The following is a 21,140-nucleotide window of genomic DNA, read 5'->3' as shown; positions in this document are numbered from 1 at the left end:
CATAATTTGTGTAATTGTGTCTTATTTTAATCCAACAGTTGAAAACAGTGGAGACCTTGAAAGAGCCTGGGGAGAAAGATATAAGCAGCCCCACAAGCCCATCAGACCTAGCAAAGCTGGAAAGCACAGTTCTTCCCATTCTCGAGGCCCAGGCCAACACGCAATCAAAGGATGAGGAGAAACTAACAGACACTCTAAAGACCAGACGTAAATTAGAGGTGCTTGCGCTCTCACCTGAATCACCTAGCTCAGAAGATGACAGAGATCTTTCTGAGAAGAATACCAAAGTCACCACCAAGAAAAAGCTCCTTGTGCCCATGGATGTCAGAGCAGATTCCCTGGATGATAGTAGTGAAAGTTTTGGAAAAGAAAGCCCAATGTCTGGGGATGATGAGGAATTTATCCGAAAACAGATAATGGAAATGAGTGAGAATGAGGATGCTTCCCCATCTGATGAAGAAAATCTAATCCGGCGAAAGATCAGAGAGGATGAAAAGAAGCAAATGGAACAGGTGAAAACAGAGAATGTAGAGAGGAGCACATCAGGAAAAACCAGGCGACTTACCAAGAAAAGCACTATAAGTCCAGACGACGAAGACGACAAGCAACTCCAGGGCTCATTGGATAAACCTGATATAGACAAAGAGCGACCAGAACTAAAAGAAGAGTGTCAGAGTGGTACTGCAGTTCGCAAATTTCAAACTATGGAGCTGAATTCGACCAGCAGCCCTATTCGTATACCTAATGATGATTTAGAGCCTGAAATGGAAAGCCTTACAGATTCTCCAGATGATCGGTCTAGAGGTGAAGGGTCATCCAGTCTACATGCATCTAGCTTTACTCCTGGGACATCCCCAACATCCCTCTCATCGCTGGATGAAGACAGTGACAGTAGTAGTCCCAGCAATATCCGTTCTGGTGAGGGTAAACAACATAGGAAAGCCAAACACAGACAACCTGGTCAAATGCTGCCAACTATTGAAGACTCTTCTGAAGAAGAAGAATTACGGGAAGAAGAGGAGCTCCTTAGGGAGCAAGAAAAACAGAAGGGCTCAGGGAAAAAATCCAAGAAAGACAAAGAAGAGATTCGAGCCCAGAGGAGGCGAGAGCGTCCAAAGACACCACCAAGCAACCTGTCCCCCATTGAAGATGCCTCACCAACTGAGGAGCTGAGGCAAGAAGCTGAAATGGAGGAGATTCGACGATCATCCTGCTCTGATTTCTCTCCCAGTATTGAATCTGACCCTGAAGGGTTTGAAATCCATGCCGCAAAGATAGCAGCAGTTCAGAAAACGTATCAACTGCCTACATCAGTATCTCTTCACTCACCAACAGATGATCAAAATACTGATAATCAACCGAAAAAAACTCTAAAAACTGCTGATGAGACTTATGAGGAAATAATGCTGAGGGCTACTTCTCCAACAATTGACAAAGGTGAAATTCAACCGGGAAAAGAGTCCCTTTATGGAGGCATGCTCATTGAAGACTATGCCTATGCATCTCTTATTGACAATTCAACGGTTGATCTGGGGGATCCAGAGAAGATTGTTGTTCCTGCTCAGCCCAAAAAGCTGAGATCACCAGATGAAGTTTATGAAGACATGATAAAGAAGAGGAAAGAATTCATGAAGCTAGAGCAGGAATATCAAAACATGCATCCAAAAACCCCCAAAATTGTGTTGCAACCGGCTGAGAATACGTTCTCCAAAAGCAGTACAGTAACATTAGGCAAAGATGGGAAGCCATTGCTGGATGCTGAAACTGCCTATGAAGAGCTAATGAAAAGAGTGCTGACTCCTGGAACAAGTCCAACACAGCAGGAGCCAGAAGTGGAAGCCTCTCCATCTAGAAGGGCACTCCACCCCATCCCAGACTTAAAGGTGACACAGTGCTCTTCAGGAGAGTTGTCTTCTGATGAAGAGAGTATAAGCAAAAAGGAAGAGGAGAAAACTGCAGCATCAGACAAGACATCAGCTATGGAAACTGAACCTGTGACAGTGTTTTCTGAGTCTCCTCAATCATCCACATCAGATCATCAACCTCACACCACAATCGCAGCATCCCAGGATGATGTTGTGGACTTATCAAATGCACTCCCAAGAACATCAGCCCATACGATAACCAGTGTATCACCCTTGCCCACAGTACCACAGTACACACACAGTATTTCCAGCATAGTGTCAACTGCCCCACCAGTGCCCCCCAAGCCAAGCGTCCCGCGTAGGGCTAATTCTCAGGAAAAAGCAGAAGTACCTGTTGCACCCCCACTGCCTCCTCCCACCCCACCTAAACCTACTGTTTTTCCCAGGAAACCTCCCGTTCCACTTCCACCTCAGGCATCAGCAACTCCAGTTAGACCAGAGACAGTGGCTATGACCGCAGCCCAAGGACCATCTACAAGACAAATAGTCACACCAGTGTACAAACCTCATGTTCCCCCTCCTGTTCCTCCAAAGCCATCTATTCCTGCTGGGATTGGGGATAGCAGACCAGGACATGGTGTCAAACCACCAATTGCACCAAAGCCTGGCTCACAGCCTTCTTCACCTGCCCATGCCCCACATCCATCAAGACCTACTGTACTTCCCACAGGTCCTACTGACATAGCCTTGAATCTGAGCCCTTCTTCTGAGAGCAAGTCGTTTCAACCTTCACCAAAGTCTCCTTCTTCTCCAAGATATGCCAACAATCTTCGTGACACATATGTGGTCATTACACTGCCATCTCAGCCAAGCTCTCCGGTAGACAGTGTCTCAACTCAAGCTCCCTCTAGCCCTGGCCCAGCATCTCCTTCACGACAAGCTCAGCCCCAAAGTTATTACCAACCACAGCCTCAACCTCAATCATATCCACAGCAGCATCCACAACCAACCCTTCCTCAAACAACCAGGGTGCCTCTGGCATACACTCGTGTCACAGAATCCATTGAAAGTCAAGAGATTTGTGGCCCTGAAAAACATGTATCTAGTTCTTGTCACATAATTGAGGCTATATCTGCCTCAGCACAGCCACCCGTGGTTTTGCCTAATCTCATCTCTCAAGTGGTCACTACAGAAGTCCAAAGGACCACAGTCTCCGTTGTTCATGAAAGGACACCACCACCAGTGCCAGCTCCAAGGGCAAATGGTGTCCCAATCTCGATGGAGAAACCTAAGCCTCAATTGCCAGCACAGAATGGACAGGCCCTCCAACTTTCTGAGGTGGTAGATCTTAGGACTATGAAGGTGGACCCAGAGTCAGACATGAATGGTGTGGATCTGTCTGCTGGCCAAGATTCAAGGCGTCAGTCTTTTGCAGCTGATGTCAGTCGTCAGAACAGTGCAGTGCAGTCACCTGTAGTAAACCTTAGTGCTGAATCATCCACTGTATCTATAGTGACTGATAGCATCACCATTGTGACCTGTGCTGCCACAATCCAGCAATGTGACAATGTAGACACCTCTCAAGCATCTTCAGTGCCCCTTCAGCTAACAAAAAACAAAGTGTTTGAGCCTGTGTCTCAAATTGTATATAGGCCAATTGATTCTCAGCCCTCCACTCATGCTGGTACAGAGATCCCTATTAACCTCTCAGTTGGAAGCACAGGTGGAGGGACTTATCAGACCACCCCTGTCACTATTGCACCCACTTCTATTGCAAGTTGTGTTGCCAATGGATTGAATACAGGTACAGCCACAGTGGCAGGAGCTGTTGACCTTAGCACAACGAAACCATTCAACACTGTTGTGTCAGTTGATTGTGCTTCTTCAGAAGTGGCAACGGCTGTAATCACAGATGATGATGGCAAACCAGTGGATCTGACTGCAGGAAAAAGAGCCGTATGCTGTGATGTTGTGTACAAGCTCCCATTTGCAGGAAGCTGCACTACTCAGCAACCTACCACACCCCTGCCTGAAGACCGTTTTGGATATCGTGATGACCATTACCAGTATGACCGATCACCTTATGGCATGAGAGGGTTTGGTGGAATTAAACCATCGATGTCAGACACTAACCTAGCAGAAGCTGGCCTGTTCTTTTACAAGAGTAAGAACAGCTATAATTTCAGTGGCACCACAGAGGGTGCAGTAGATCTTACCTCTGCAAAGATTTCTGATGCAGGTCAGTGCAGTGACATTGCAGACCTGTCACTTAAATGTCACTTTGAACTGCCTCCACTCATTCATGGCTAATGTGGCATTTTTTTATTGTTTTTGCTTTTCTTTTTGTTTTGCATGGACAATTCATTTTTTTGTTTGTTTTTTTTTTGTTTTGTTCTTTCATAATATTTTTGCATGTACTTGCATGCTGTAACTGTACATCTTGTTTATGCTTATGGAACTTCTCGACATTGGAGTTTTTTTTTTCCCCTTTTCCACCTTTTTTCATAATTTGGATAAGGCATGGCTTGCTTCGATATTGAATAATTCTGCATTATTTGGACTCAACTGATATTTTTGACTTTTGACAGGTGAAGCTGTTGACTACTCCAAGAAAGGGACTTACGCAGGAATGACAATTCCACCCTATTCCCAAGCCAGAGTCACAAGTGCTGTTGGTACACTCTTTGGTACAAGCAGTGTCTTGAGGTCATCAAATGGGGTGGTCTATTCCTCTGTTGCAGCACCAATACCGTCTACATATGCCATTACCACCCAACCTGGGTCCATCTTTAGTACAACATACAACACCCTGTCAGGTATGCATACCAGCGACACCATGCCTTCCCTCTCTAACCTCCAGAACTTGCCTCTTACACGATCCCACAGTTTCCTGTCCACCATCTCTACTGCTGCAACAGAAGACCAAGGTGATGCCCCACTCAATCTGGAGATCTCTAGAGGGGGTACTACTGCTGCCCATTCTGTCACTACGGCAACAACCTCTTTATCCCTTGACACCTACACTGATGCATCCCTGGAGGCCATAGCTGCTTCTCTTGAGGCTCTGTCTTCACCCATGGTTCCTGGGGATGGCCAGTATCAGGCAGAGCGTGAGAGACTAGAGATGGAGAAACTCAAGCAACAGCGCCTGGCTGAGGAATTAGAGTGGGAGCGCCAGGAGATTCAGCGGTTCCGTGAGCAAGAACAGTTCCTGGTACAAAAGGAACTGGAAGAGCTCCAGGCCATGAAGCAGCACATCCTGACCCAACAAGAAGAGGAAAGACAGGCTCACCTTATGATGCAGAAAGAAACCTATGCCCAACAACAGCAGCAGCTTGAGCAAATTCAGAGACTCCAAGAACAACTGCGCCTTCAGCTGGAAGAGCAAAAGCTTCGTCAGATGTACCCAGGTGGGGACATACCAGGACATGGCTTGCAGGAAGCAATTGTCTTAGGACCCGATGGCACAGTGCTGGCCCGAAAGATCACTGATAGTGGGTGTCAGACAGATGAAGAGGATGAGGCAGTCAGCAAAGCTTACACAGCAGGGAGAAAAAAGCGAAGTGCTAAAAAGAGTGTTGACAGTTGTGTGCAGACTGATGATGAGGATCAAGAGGAATGGGAGGCTCAGACCAGAAGCCGTCAAAGCAGGCCACGCACTGCCAGGGGTGATAGGGGTGGGCAGTCAGAGATGTCTCTTCAAGCCCACACTGAGATTTCTATACAAACCGATACAGAGGGGAACATAAGAATGGACACCAGGATGGAGCTGTCTGACTCTGAAAGGACCTCACCAAAGAAACGACCTACCCCCTTAGAAATAGGCCAGTCTCCTAACCTCAAAGTTGATTCTTCTACACTTCAAGCCCCTCCTAAATCTCCCAAAGTGCTCTATTCCCCCATTTCCCCCTGTATATCCCCTAGCAAATCCCTTGAATTTGTGTCCTATGAGAAATCACTGGGTGATACAAGCCCACAAAAGCTAAGAGGAAGTGAAGATATTTCAAAAGGCTCCCCAGCAAGTCCCAGGGGACCAAAAGCCATGCAGAGATCCATGTCTGACCCTAAGCCCATGAGTCCAACAGGAGAAGAAAGGGCGACATCTGGCACCCAGTATGGTGATAGTTATACTGTAAGTATCACTTTAATTTCCATTTTATATAAGAAAGAACATAGGCGAACAAAAACACAAGAGAGGGTTTATTTTAACTGTAAGATGATGAATTGTGTTTAAACTGCTAGTTTTATCAATAATGTGCAAAACTAATTTAGATGTATCTGGAGAGGTATTTCCAACTTGACCTGAACTATTTCTTCATAAAATACCATGGCAATAGCTCCAATGAATGTATCTTAGCTTTGGTGTATTAGGGCATTTAGGTTTTACATGGTTCTTATTCATCTTGTCATATAAACTTGTGGCTACAGAATTTGACCAGTGCCATCATTGAACAAGAGATACTCACCTTATACGAAATAGAAATCCCTGCCTCCATGTTATTCCAGTGTTTCATAAGGAACCAAAACTATTTTTACACTTCTCTCTAACATTGTCTTTTGCGCTGTTGCAACGAGCCATTTCCCACACGTCGCTACTGTTATTAAAACGGAATCACGGATGAAAAAAGTCCCGAACCCGAGTGGTGTTTTTTGGTGTGAGAGAAACACAGACCAGAGTAGGTGTGTGCGTGGCTTGTGTAGAAAAAAAGTAACTTACTGAAGAAAAAAGCAAGGTGATTAAAGTAGTCAGAGAGTTAAGTACTGAAATAAGTTATATGTAATATAAGTAATATAAAATAATAAGTATGTCTGTTTAAAATATTTTCATTCATTTACATTCAGCTTAATATAGGCGATGCAGAAGAATTTAAAAAAGAAAAAAATTTGATTAAAGAGAATGATGAATCCAAGACCTTATTATTATTTTCTGAGCCTTCATTTCATCTGTAGTACAGATGCTGTTTCCATCCTGTACACTCTATACAGTAATATTCAGAGCTCTAATTTAAATTTGGTTTGTGGAGAGACATATGAAAATATATACAGGAAAATAAAAGAAACAACTGAAGAGGTTACGCATATCCACTTAGGCATCCTATGTTGCTCCTGGCCCTCATGGGGTATGGAAGTCAGTTTTCTGCCTGGGCATCTCACTCTTGAGAATCTCATAAATACATAAAAAGGGTGGGAAATAAGCTGAGCTTGCATGAAAATACTGAGCTGTCAGAGATCCATAGAGGCTCAATGTGAATAAATTACCTCTTTTCAAACTACACTTAGGAGTGTACAATTTAGATAGCAGCGGGTAACATTTATGGGCAAGAATACATATCTTACTGAGACGCATCAATAAAACTGTGTTTTCCAATAACCTTTGATACACTCAAATTCCCCAATGTACATGTCCTAATTTATATTCATTACTTTATATTAACACTATACAGACAGGAATTGATGTCTTTTTCCTATTTTTTTATTTGACAACATAATTGAAATCATGCAAAATTAAGCAATAAGTAATAAATGAGTAATAATGTTCAGAGAGAGTAATTTTTCAAATTCTGAGGACTACATAACCAGCTGAATATTTTTTTGTGGATTAAGAAAACTCTTTCAAATTTGTACCGTCCTAATCAATGTTTTGTTTCTTTTTCATACAGGCGAAAGGCTCAGGTGGAACACCAACAGGAACTCAAAAGAAAGTGAAGAGGACTCTCCCCAATCCACCATCAGAGGATGAGTCAACAACCACTGGCCAAACAGCATATAGCACTGGTTCTGCCCGTAGAAGAATGTGCCGCAATTCCAACATGGCACGTGCCAAGATCCTCCAAGACATTGATCGCGAGCTAGACCTGGTGGAGCGTGAGTCTTCCAAGCTCCGCAAAAGACAAGCAGAGCTCGATGAGGAGGAGAAAGAGATTGATGCCAAGCTTAGGTACTTGGAGATGGGAATTAATCGTAGAAAAGATGTGCTACTGAAGGAGAGAGAGAAAAGGGAAAGGGCCTACTTACAGAGTGTTGCCGAGGACAGAGACTACATGTCAGACAGTGAGGTTAGTAACATCCGAGAGACTAGAGGTGGGCGTGGAGGTGGTGAAGATGAGGAGATTGAAGATCATGGTCTTGAGCGTCCCAGGACAGCTCCTCAGTCAGAATTGGATGACTTTGTCCCACCTCAAACCAAGCATGAGTATGGAAAATACTCCCAGTACCAATACCCTCAAAGCCAATACCAACAGTCTCTTTACCAGACTCCCCAGTCCTATCAATCTCATTCTATCTACTCCTCTGTGCCCTCGCTCACTAGCTCCCAGCAGCAGAGTTACCATCAAATGCTCTTGTTGCAGCAAAAAGCTGCCAGACAAGCAGCTCTCCTGTCAGAGCTGGACGCAACTAAATATGAAGTCATTAGCCGCCAGCCTGATCCTACATCATCAGCTTACCTGGGAGTCAAGTACGACAAATATGGCAACCACCTTGACCTCAGAGCCTTGGATGTGGGAAGTATGGCACGTAGCCCCATGTCAGCTGTATCTGATCCTTATTACACAGATGTAGATCACCATACACCTCGGAGTTACATGTTGCTGGAAGATGCTGCAGAATTGGCTAAGAGCTCCACAGGTCTGTCTTCATCTTATAGTCTGGCTGAGAGGGAGTTGGCTAAAGCAGAGAAGCTGCTGCGCAGAAGTGCTGCAGATCTGGGGTCTACTGACTATCTGGGTTCCACTTCTAGGCTCCATACATTTGGAAAGACACCTGATGAAGAGGATACAATGGAGGAACCCTATGAACTGAAACTCTTGAAGCAGCAGCTCAAGCAAGAGTTTAGGAGAAGTACGGGTGGGACAGAAAGCTTAGAACAACTGACAGGTCTCTCCCAGCACTACTATACCCCAAGCTCTGGCATCTCTAGTTACTCCCAAAGACACTATCCGAAGACAGATAAATACAGCATCAGTCGTCTTACTCTAGAGAAGCAGGCAGCTAAACAACTCCCAGCATCCATGTTGTACCAAAAACATAAGGCTCCATTGTTAGATCCTAAGATATCCTCCAAGTATACCTCTATTGCAGACAACAGAGGTTTGGAGACAGACTATACCAGCTATCTTGGGTCTAGCAGTGCATCCCCAAGATCCAGCCGGCTTTCGCAGGATGAGATTACCTTCGGCCTTCGTAAGAATATTGCAGAGCAGCAAAAATACCTGGGGTCCACCTTAGGTGCCAACTTGGCTGGGTCACTAAACTTGGGCCAGAGCTTAGGTTTGGACTCTGCCTATCCTAGTGGTAGTCGCTCAAGACCCTCATCCAGGCCCACATCTTGCTATGGCCTGGACTTGTCTATCAAAAGAGACCCTTCCAGCTCTTCACTGAGGCTTAAAGGAGACGGTGAAGCATCTGGAGATGCACCAAGCTATCAAACCCCCTCTGGTCGCACCAAACCCACCAGCCTTCCCATTGTGCAAAGTGGACGTGGCAGAATACCCATAGTGGCCCAGAACTCAGAGGAAGAGAGTCCATTGAGCCCTGTTGGACAGCCTATGGGCATGGCCCGTGCATCAGCGGGTCCTTTACCGCCCATCTCAGCTGATTCAAGGGACCAGTTTGGTTCCTGCCTGTCCTTGCAGGACTCCCAGCAGCAGCAACATATCCGGGAGGAGCCAACCAGGGGTAGGGGTTATGTGCTGCTGGATGACCTTCAGGGCACCATGTCAGATAGTGAAGGTAAAAAAAAGACTTGTTACATGGTCACTCTTTTACTACTTAATGTGTCATCCTTGACAGTGTCTGATTATGGTTTGTCTTGCTTGCATTTGGTACTATTGTGTATAATATGTAGCGTTTATGTATTTATTGAAAGTCTGCATGTGTCTGTTTTTCATGTTTCCATGTTTAACCTTAACTGTGGTGAATGTATTTTCTTTTTGTTTTCTGGTGTCAGTACTTTTTGTCAATCAGTTGATATCTGGGGTGCATGCATGCCTTTGTACATTTTGCTCAATGACTTAGAGGGTGTGCTTCAATGTATCTTTATGCATGCACTGTGTTTGTGTCTGCATTCCCGATATTGTGTAACATTTTCCCATATTAGTTCACTGCATGACACTTAACAGTCCAACTTTATGTTACAGCTACATTGTGTGGGAGGTTTCCTTTCTCAAATAGCAATTCCTCACTTAAGCAGTCTACATTTTATTTAGAGCATGCTGTCATTTGTAGCTGTTTATACTCTTATAGTCTTTCAAATCTTGCTTGTTAATGATACAAGGCATGAGACACAACAGCAGAATAACCGTTAATTAGGTCAGATGTAGAAACATTTTTTCCCCAGAAATGATACACTAAAAAAGTGCCTCCCCACTTGATAAATGTACATAATTGGGACAGAAGTCTGTCAGTTGAACCAGTTCTTATGCAGTTACCCCTCAAAATTACAGTATATTGTATTAACATAGTCAATAGTACATTGTTTATATTTTTGGATTCTACAATAGTTGTAGAGTTGATAATCTAGGTAGTTAATAATGTTGGTGTATTTCATGATCATATTTAAGTATATACATATATTTGTGGGTTATATTATTATACCAAACTATAGGTGACATCAAACGGTTTCCAAATTATGACATTCCTAGAAAAAATAGTTTAAAGCAGGATACTGTTGTCAAAGTAGTGGGACCTTCGTTGTATTTTTTGAGATGCATGATATTTGGTTGCAACACTTAAATGTGTGTAATAAATATAACACTTTAACTTGCATGTCCTGTCTTTAATACTTGCCTGTATGTATTGTGATACATCGTGGACTTTATGTTGCATGAAATACATTTATGCCTATTACGCTTCCTTTACAATTTTTTATACGGCATTTCCTAAAAGTATTACTACCTCACTTTAATCAAAATGAATACATTGTTATTATGGGCCCTTTTTCCTGTATTTTTGATTTATAAAACAAATCTGATGAAAAACTAATGCATTATGCAAGAATATTACTGACAATCTAATTATTTAGATTAACTGCTGAGTAAATGCTAACAATTTTGTTTCTCTATACTGTTCTATTACTTAAAGCATCATTCATTTTGAGCTGTTCTGAGCTGATGTCACTAAGAGGACCCAGTTTTTGGAAAATGTGCTGAACAGTGTCTAATTTCAACAGGAAAGATAATTAACTTTTTAAGCGAGAACATAAAATTAATCAGTTTACTGCAATCTCCTCTTTTATAACTTGGATATGTTTTTCTTGGTAAAACCATAAACCATCAATTAAATTTATAAGCAATATATTGCCTTCTCAGTCAGTCAGTCACGACTAAAACCATTTTAATAATTTATGTGTTCTATGGAGTGTTTAATCAAAGCAGCAATGTCCAAGCTGAGGATAGTGTTTTTATGAAAAGGGATTGAAAATGTGACAGTGTTAGAAAGTTCAGATTCTAATAGAGGTGCAATTGTTTATCTTTCTGTTTTAAACTTTTAAGATCCCAGTTCTAAGTTTTTTGAATGCAGAAATAACAACTTGTTAATAAATTCATATGGATCCCATCATTTTGCAATGTAAACCCATTTGCCTTGATTCCAGCCCTAAGCGATTCCCTGATGGCTTTGAACAGAGACGATGCAACCAATGGTAGAGTATTAGTTCAGTTCTCTAGTCATCCATTAGCTAACATATGAACGTGCACCACAACTCAAATGCATATCACCATAGAATGAGAGCGAAATGTTGGGGAGGATTAAGATTCTCATAAAATGGCAAATAAATATCACATTTGTTTGCAATTCAATAAATACATTTCCGTGATTGCAAAAATATAATAAGATCTACATACTATACTGTATGTTTTAGAAGAATGACATTCACTTCCTATTCATTAGAGTTAGTGAATAATGCAAAATATGTACATACCCAACATTTACATTAATAGAAAATTACCATACTGTAGGTTTAGATTATGCTATACATTTTGTACTAACACTGTTTTTATTCACTCTCAAACTACAATTTCTGTGCTTATTTTGTAATACCTGTGAAAAATGTGCTTGGCATCCTTTCCCCTTTTCACATACAAGTGAAATAATTAACACTTTTTCTGGCCCTTGCTTTCCCTCTGTTTTATCCTAATCACTAATTGGCATAGACTTTTCATGAATTGAGTTTGGTTTAATAGCATGCAGTCACCTTTATATGAACTGAAGAAACCCATCCTATATAATAGGATGAAAAAGTCCTGGTTCTCAGATTGGTTCTGAAGTAGTGCTTGTTTTTATCCCTGAAGCCTACCACCTTAGACGAGAAGAGACAGACTGGTTTGACAAACCTAGAGACGGACGGTCAGAGAACGGACAAGAGAAGAGACAGGTGAAACAAGAAAAAACACATACATACTGTGCATGCAGACTCTGTAGTAAACTTCTCACATGTACTGTATAACAAGTCCAAGCAGTAATGAAATGCATGCACCCACTCATCTTGATATCTATATGTGGTATGTAATCTCACTTGATAACGCAAGGCATTTAAATGCCTCACATATGTCCATGTTGCAAAGAATCCATACTTAATTGTTTCCCATTTACCTTGTACATGCATTGTACATACATGACATCTCACCATTGTGTATGGGCCACAGGGAAAAGGCCCGTACTACCCCTTCCCTCACCTCAGGGTCAAACTGCAGAGGGATCCCAAAGACCGCAGTGTCTCAGGTAAAGTACCACAGTTTACTCCATTTCATTCAATAACAACAGAAGCATGCTAAGAGGAAGAATAATATGCATTCAAATAGGCATGTATTACAAGCAAATGTGCTATTGACTGTGATGCATGCATTAGACTATTGACCCCAGTGCTTACTGACTGCATCAAATATGCACTGCTTACTGCACAGACATTGCTTTCCTTCAATTGAATTTGAATGCTTATAAAATAGATTTAAAATTATTTATTATTATTATTTATTTATTATTTATTTTTTAGAGACAGTAAAATGTACATATTAATATGGATCATAACATCTCATTAGGTTTACAGAGCATCACTGGTATGCTTCATGCATTTTATTTACTTGATGTTCATGCCAGATCTCAAGAAACTGGCAAGTCACTTCCCCTGCCATTACGTTCCATCACACCATTCCTCCAGGCTCAAAGCAGGCAGACATTTCATTTCCTGGCTTCCTTTTTGATTTGGCTCTTCTCCACGCTCATCAGTCATTGCCATGCTCAAAATGGTGTATCACTCACACTCAGGATTATCTTACACAATTAACAAACAGCCCACAAAGGAAGAATTTTGTTTACGAGGACCTGGTGCTGAACTGAGTCATTTTGCCTCAGTCGTTTTGTTCTTGCTTCCATAACCATGTTAAATTGTTTTTATATTGTAAAACGAGGGGAGTTCTGGTTCTGTCTAGGTGACGGCCATTTTTATATGTGACCTGTGGATTGGCATGTATGCCATTGTCTATACTGTTCTATAAAAGTAGAGAGCTGCAACTACAGAAGTAGCGAAATGAGATAAATGGCTTAAGGTTTTCAAGCTGGCAAGCAAATTGAGAAAGGTTGTAATGCCTTTGTACCTATAGCTGTCGTATAACCAGTATATTACCTTAAAATGCCTTTGGTTTGTGTTCTTTGATCTTGCATGTGCATTTGAACTATTTTTAAAATCTGTTGTATCATCAAATGTATGCATTTTGACTTTGTAGAGCGGTACACTGTCCACACTTTATCCTTTTTTATTGTAGTTGTGTGTCTGTGTGTGTGTGTGTGTGTGTGGACATTACAAAAAAAGTAGTGCCAATGAGACTACAGACTAATTAATTGCGCCACACTCATTAGTCTTTGTTTTTGGTCCCAAACAGGAAATGGTCTGGGTATCCGTGTGGTCGGAGGGAAAGAGGTCCCTGGCTCTAATGGAGACATTGGAGCCTATGTTGCCAAAGTCCTACCTGGTGGAGCCGCAGAACAAACAGGAAAGGTTCTTGAAGGTAAGCTCTTTTACCGAATTAGACTTCCCTTTGTTTAAAGAAAAATTATGCAATTAACTTTGTTTGTAGGTATAAAGAGAATATATAACAAAGGATATTTTGACAATGTAATTTTGATGTTTTATAGGAAATATGCTTTCATTATAATTGATATCACTCAAGTCTGTATGGTATGCCATTTTCATTTTTCCCAGGGTGCCATACTTGTTGCCTTCATTGGTTTGGTTGGTTAGGTTTATGCATGAGGAGTGACATTGGTTATGGTTATTGTAAGGATCAGGGTAAGCCAATCAAAGGCAGAGTAGGTTGGGTAAGACTTTGCCTGAAACAAAATATTGCGTACTGCCAGGATAGATTGTACACTAGGGGAACCTTGCCTGGCTCAGTCCAAAGGTAACAATAATAAAGTAATAAGATATGCCTGCACCTCTAAAGCTCACCGATTGGCATTTGTTTCTACAAAAACAGAAGTTTTAAAAAAATCACACTTGGGTTTTACAAGGGGTCAAGGGGGTTACCGTACTATTTCTAATCATTTCATAAAAATGAGAATATAACCTGCTAGTGGGGTGGAGAGTTTATAAAGTAGACATTGTGTTTTTGGTAAAAAAAGAAAGAAGAAAAATGCTGCACTATAGATTTAGATGATACATACATATTACACAATTACAATACTTTTTTATTCACTGTCAAACTGCATTTTTTGTGCTTATTTTATAATACCTGTTAAATAATTCCATCTGTCAAGTCCATCTGTCTACACATAGCCCCCTTTAATCTCTGTGGTGATCCACATTAAGGGTGTTGGTCAATTGCTAAAGCTGTGGCTTGAGCCTTTTTGAAGCTGCCACACTGGTGATCTATGAATGGTGAGATAGGGAGAGAGAAATCCAGTTTGGACCTGTGTAATGTGCTATCCATCTGTCTGTGCTCTGTGGATGTGTGTTTGAGCGTGGGCAATTCTTTTCATACTTTCTGTTCTTGTTTGTGTCTCCTTCCATTTCCTTTTTTTAATCCATTTTTGTATATTGCTGTTTCTTCTGTGTTTTTTTCTGCTTCTTTATGAGGACATTCTAAGAGGGATCTGGTAAAAGCTCTTAATGAAAAAATACAAATAAAACAAATACATTTGGGAACAATAATGGAAAAACTGGCACTTCATATGGCTTACAGATTTTTTTTTACAGCACAGTGGGAGTTAGAAATCCGAAATGTAACTTGATAACACAAAAAATACACATTTTATTGCGAAGCAGGGGAACTATAATTGTAGATCATGTAAAAACAAAACTAGGAGTCTGCAACTCTGTGAGGCACTAATAAGGCACAGCTGTGCTTTGAGCTAAATGCTAACATCAGCATGCCAAAACGCTCACATTGACAATACTAACATGAAGACGTTTAGCAGGTGTAATGTTCACCATCTTGGTTAATGCTAATCAGCGCTAAACACAATAAGTACAGCTGAGGCTGACGGGATTGTCATTGATTTTGCAGGTTTATTGGGCAAATCGGAATGTTGACCTGATGATGGACGATTAACTGAGGATCACCAAGTCAATAGAATTTGTTCTGTAGGGACTTTGAATATCTGTAGCAAATTTCACAGCAATCTGCACCTGTTCAGCATTACCATCCCTAGAGCCACACTGCTAGTGTGTCTGAGAAAAATACAAAACAAATATTTTAAAATGTACAAGAGAAATCAGCTTTCTATCACTTTATGAGGATTAGTCACTTCAGGTAAAACTTCAAACAAATCAGTACCAAGCACCATCTTCTGCATAATCACAACGGCATGTTACATGCATTAAACAAGATCCTTAATTGAAGGTTTCTCTGGCCTTAATCATGATTTTAATGCTTGGAAAAGTACAGGAGCAGATGACTTAATAGATCTTAGACTTTTTCATTAGCATAACTTTTACATACTTGTAGTATTTTATTGTACCAAACTGTTTATGTCAAATGCTTCCTCTCAAGAAACTCATACCGCAAGGAAACATTGGGATCAGTCGAGTTTTATCTGTATCTCTGCTCTTATTTTCGCTATACCCTTTGCTACCCATTACTGTAACCGTACCCTGTCTCAGCCATCGTTGTGCAGCCCTTTCTATACTTGTCTCATGCATTAAGCCTTTGTACTGAAAGAGGTCTATGGTATAGGCTGAAGCTGTTGATGATTGCTTCAGTCCAAGAGTCAGAATGCATCTGCGGTGTTGTTAGCCACGAGGACAACTCAACCATGATAACACCCATAACCCTGTCATCAACACTGAGCAGAATGGCTGCAAAGTACTTCTGCCAGTGGGAACACGCCGTCTCACCCTCCGTGGTGCGAATATGGGGAAATGTTGTCAGATTCAACAGGCGTAGAGGCTTAGTGTCACAGAGGGACAGAGTGTGTGTACGAATACATGTTTGTTGGTCTGATCACTGAAATTCAAGTTCCTTTGCAAACTGCAGCACACACACAAGTCATAGAGTGTGAACAATTTGATGAATTATACCGAGGTGAAACTACAGAAGCTTCCCTGTCACTCACACATGCAGCTCGAGAGTATCGTCGCAAACAGAAGACCCTCCTGATGAGCTGTTTCAGACGGTGTAAGTCCTGCCAGTGTGCAGGGTGTGTTTTGATGGATGCAGTGGGTTTGCTGTGCTGTGTGGATCCTTATAAGCTTTCACTCCTGCATTAAATATAAATATATGGTCGGTTCTTTCTGTGAGACACTTATAGTAGATTGGAATTTCTATTCTTTCCAGGCCATAATGTTTGAAGTGCTGTGCTGAAAATTATAGTATTATAACTGAAACAATATGAGGCCATTTTCATGTTCATTTTAACCCAGTTCTGTGCCTGAGTGCTGTACAAGCAGCTTTGTCACACAGCTGCTGTTTGGGCTGTCACCAGCATTTATCGCTCCAGTTTTGGCTTGCAGTCTGATGCACATGTCGTTTCACTAGAAGAATCAAAGCTTGTTTTCTCTCAAACGATTCCTCACTGTGAATGTAATCAAAGTATGGATGTTAGACCCCGAACTGGCTCCTCATTCAGGTCAATTTAGTTTTAAAATGAATTGATCTCAACTCACTTCAAGGCTTTGATTTTGTTGTGGTTTGAGGTGAAATGTTTGTGCTGTATACTGGAAAATATGGATGAAAATATGATTTACTGTATTTTTGATTGTTTTCTTGTTTGTGGCTGTGTGCAAATTCGTTACTGTGTATAGGAATGCAAGTCCTGGAGTGGAATGGTGTTCTTCTGACGGGGAAAACCTATGAAGAGGTACAGGGGCTCGTCGGACAGCCGTGTAATGAGGCAGAAGTGTGTGTCAGACTGTGAGTATAACCTTTGTCGCTGTCTGCTTTCTATTTTTCACATGCCTTCTTTACACTCTAATTATCTCTCAAATGTTTCTTTGAATTGTATGACACATTATTTTTCTGTCTTTCAGTGATCTCAACATGCTGGCTGAGTCTGATGGGTCTGACCACCTGGATTTCCAGGAGCACAGCAAAGGTGAGCAAGAGAATTGCAACTGCTGCTTCTCAATTTTTCTCCACCACCGCCCTTGCCTTCTCAGTAGATCCAAATTAACTTTTGTCTCTTGCAGTTTTTCAATTCTTCTCATACCGCTTTCATCTGCAATTCTTTCTTTTCTCAAGTTCAGCCATGCAGTACTTGTGGCCTATTTCCTATTTCTATCTGCACTACACTGGGAACATTACATTTTTCTCAGAAGAGCTACCACAATGTAAATCCTTGATATCCAACTTCTTCTGTTGCTCTCTTCCTCTTTAATCCTTTAATGGATTGAAACATAGAAGTTAAAGAACCAGACTGGTCACCAGGGGGTTAATGGTTGAAAGCCTTGGACTGTCCCAGCTTCACATACTGTCTTTGTGGACAATCAAATACTTTGTATGTGTTCATGTCTTTGTCTGCATGCATGGGTTTATGTGGGTGCCTTTGCATAATGACGCTATTGTGTGTCTGGTGTGACCCAACCAGGTGACAGACCTCCCAGGTCTCCAGGTGTTGACCCCAAGCAACTGGCGGCTGAGCTGCAAAAGGTGTCCCAGCAACAGGCTCCCACCTCCACCTCTTCCTCCGGCCTGCCCACCACCACCTCAGCGACCTCCAGCCCTGGTCAGCCAGGGTCACCATCCGTCAGCAAGAAACGCCACAGCAGCAAGGCAAGTCCAGAGGGTTTTCCATGTTCAGCTCAAAAAATGATTTAGCTCATCATTTTTAAAGAATGGATAGTGTTGGTCAAGTACAGTATCATTGTGAAACTGATCCCTACATTGAACTGAACAAATTGCTTTCAGGTTTTTCATGTATCTGCACTTCTTCTGTTTTTGTTCCGTTAACGTACAACATTGTTACCAACTTCACAGGGAGCTTAGGAAGACATGATCTTAAAAATCATTTATTGATATCTATATATAGTTTGGAACATATAAAACCTACCACATTTGGCAGCTTTTCCTTTATTATAAATCTAACATTTAGCAAAGAATTGTGATGCTGGTAAGGAATAAAAATGTAAGAATTCACCACTTGTAACTTATCGAAAATGAATATTAAAACAGATGCACAGATGGATACATTTTGAGAGTTTAACACGAAGTTTAGCCTCAAGCACTGTATAAAGCACAGCGCAGTACAGTACATACTGTACAGTATGAACACCCACCAGTAAACACACAGTATCCACCTACAGATTTTTGCCAGCAGTATCTAAACATGTTGCCTTATCTCTTACAGACTGCAGAGGGAACGAAGACCCAGTCCCACCTCATCTCTGGAGAGATACAGGTCTGTTGAAATAATAGTTTACTTACACTGTTTCTCCCTCCAAATGCATTGGAATCCATTGTAATTCAACGTGCTTCTTTTTGCAGCTTCAAATCCACTACGACAAGCAGCTTGGCAACTTGATCGTTCACGTCCTGCAGGCCAGAAACCTTGTCCCGCGGGACAACAATGGCTATTCTGACCCATTTGTTAAAGTGTATCTCCTACCAGGGAGAGGGTGAGTCAAGGGTGTAAAACCTCCAAACACACCATCAGTAATTCAGAACAGAATACAAAATGAGAAAATGTTGTAGCCGTACAAAATTTGTTGATTTAGGAGAGATAGAAGTGTGTAAGATGTGACTGTTTTCATAGTTTTCTGTCTTTTTCAGCCACTTTTGGAGAAGGAATTTGAGTGATAAACCTGCTTAGATATTCCCAGGCTACAAAGGCAGTCACTTTGTTAAGCTCAAACCTAATTTCCATTCATTTTAAAATCGATGTACAATTGATTTTGGCTTACCATTACATCTTTCAATGTGCAGCACATGGCCTTTCTTTGGTATCAATTCCATAGCACCTATACACTGCACATCAGGTCCATCAGGTTATATTTTATATAGTTCCAGTGGCTTTATGTGATATGAACTCCTTGTTAGGGGACTCATCAGGCCCTTATCGCTGCTGAATGACACAAACATTATGTAAATGATATGAAGTTGCTAGTGTTCTTGTGTTGATGTTGCCCCTGTTGATGGGTGTTCTACTGTAGGTGTGAGTGCAGTCAAAATCAATAGCTCTCATATTTACTTGCAATACGATCCACACTCCCTCCTTAGTCCAGGGCTCTCTTCTCACTGTGATTGCGCTGTAATGTAATTGAGTCTCCCACCTTCTCTGCCGTATGAGGTCCCTCGAGAGAGTGTTTTTTCCTGGGATCGTTTCAGATAAAAACAATAATATATGGCTGTGGGCTTTGCAGAGGCCACTCTTACATGCTTTCAGTTTGAAATGTGCAGGTGCAGACACCACTATGGGTTCTATATAGGGTTAGGGTTACACTAAAGGAACTGGGAGGGTGTCACAAACAAGCCCTGCAGCCACCCTACTGAGAGTGACTACGGAAACATTCACACTTAAACACATGTGTGCAAATACTCGTGTATATGCTACATGTGTATATACATGGACACGCTCACAGCTATCAGAGCACTGACTGCAATCCATACAGAGGCTTTTCAGTTGCATCACAGATTTCCTGGCAACCAAATGGAGCTCCTGCAGTGAAACAGGTGGTTATGAATAATAGTTTAATGCACAGCAACCAGGAAAGAGGAAAATAATAGTCGTATTTGGCAAAAGTAATACACTTACAATTAGAGCGCTAATCCTTAGGATTTTCACATTTTAAACAAATACCCCTTTCAACTGTACACAGTGGTGCTCTGTAAAGTAATGATGATTTTCAAGCTAACAAATAATGAAAATTAGATTATATTTTGTGCTTACTTACAAAAGGATGGGGAATATTTATAAATCCAATCAGCTGTTCACTCTGACCCATGAGCAGCAGATCCACCTCGGTTGCCAATGGATGCGTAACATCACCTGAAAGCCGTCTCAGAACACATACATGCTATTCATGAGACACTAAAGCACAAATTCAATCCACCGCTGCACAGCACAGTTCCCCGCTCTTGCCCTTCTCCTAAACACACACTTAATAAATCCCACACTAAACCTATCTCCCCTTCCCACACACAGCCCATAGACTCTCTCTTTGAGCCCCCATCCTCCCTCTGACTATTGTTTCTGTATGTTGTTCTTTATATTTAATGCATGCTGGACCCCCTCAGTCAGGTCATGGTTGTCCAGAATGCCAGGTATGTGACTTGCCCACTTTGGTACTTTGGTTCTGTTTTGGTTGAAATTTGGTTGTCAGTTTGGTGAAGGTACGTTTTCTAACTGATCGGAAGCTTATTGCTACAAGTCAGTTCCACTAACTCCCTTAAATTATGCATTTTCCCTGGTCCCCATATTCTCATGATGTTCCACTCACCTTTAGGCTTAGTCCTTTTACATTGCATTTTAGAGGAGCTGAATCCCTAAATATTAACATCCCATCTCTTTAACATATTACATATAAACATATAGTCCCCTATGCTGACAATTAACGTTTTCCCAGCTAACTGTTGTGTTGTCCTGGTAGATGGTCTGTTTTTGTTCCTAACCAATGTAATTTTGAAATCCTAACATTGAACTGGACCCTTTAGTTTGTCCCTGTTTTGTGATTAAAACCCCTCAGTAATGTCCTACATCATGCCCTGACATCATACTGTACCCCCGATGCCCCGCCACATTCATTCAGTACACGCTCTGCAGTCCTCATTCATTCCATTATTTTAGTCTTTGTCTTTACCAAACTAACTCTTACATACTTACTCATTTCCTACAATCTTACCTCAAACC

General features: G+C 41.5%; 1 protein-coding gene across 1 annotated transcript in view; it reads left to right on the top strand.

The window, feature by feature from the left end:
• The window catches only part of pcloa (piccolo presynaptic cytomatrix protein a), a 59,233-nt gene that overhangs the window by 23,333 nt on the left and 14,760 nt on the right, over window positions 1-21,140 (top strand). The window contains exons 6-18 of the mRNA XM_035679814.1: window positions 39-4,104; window positions 4,454-5,997; window positions 7,526-9,596; window positions 11,458-11,505; window positions 12,155-12,237; window positions 12,509-12,584; window positions 13,742-13,867; window positions 17,101-17,209; window positions 17,326-17,390; window positions 17,883-18,067; window positions 18,642-18,692; window positions 18,779-18,909; window positions 20,528-20,554. Coding sequence (XP_035535707.1) covers window positions 39-4,104; window positions 4,454-5,997; window positions 7,526-9,596; window positions 11,458-11,505; window positions 12,155-12,237; window positions 12,509-12,584; window positions 13,742-13,867; window positions 17,101-17,209; window positions 17,326-17,390; window positions 17,883-18,067; window positions 18,642-18,692; window positions 18,779-18,909; window positions 20,528-20,554 — 8,582 coding nt within the window. The remainder of the gene's footprint in view (window positions 1-38; window positions 4,105-4,453; window positions 5,998-7,525; window positions 9,597-11,457; window positions 11,506-12,154; window positions 12,238-12,508; window positions 12,585-13,741; window positions 13,868-17,100; window positions 17,210-17,325; window positions 17,391-17,882; window positions 18,068-18,641; window positions 18,693-18,778; window positions 18,910-20,527; window positions 20,555-21,140) is intronic.

The sequence above is a fragment of the Morone saxatilis genome, unplaced genomic scaffold, assembly GCF_004916995.1.
Source record: "Morone saxatilis isolate NCDOM2014 unplaced genomic scaffold, NCSU_SB_2.0 Contig10, whole genome shotgun sequence".
Classification (NCBI taxonomy): Eukaryota; Metazoa; Chordata; class Actinopteri; family Moronidae; genus Morone; species Morone saxatilis.
The sequence above is the reverse complement of the archived record's forward strand: the minus strand, read 5'-3'. Positions and strand labels throughout refer to the sequence as shown.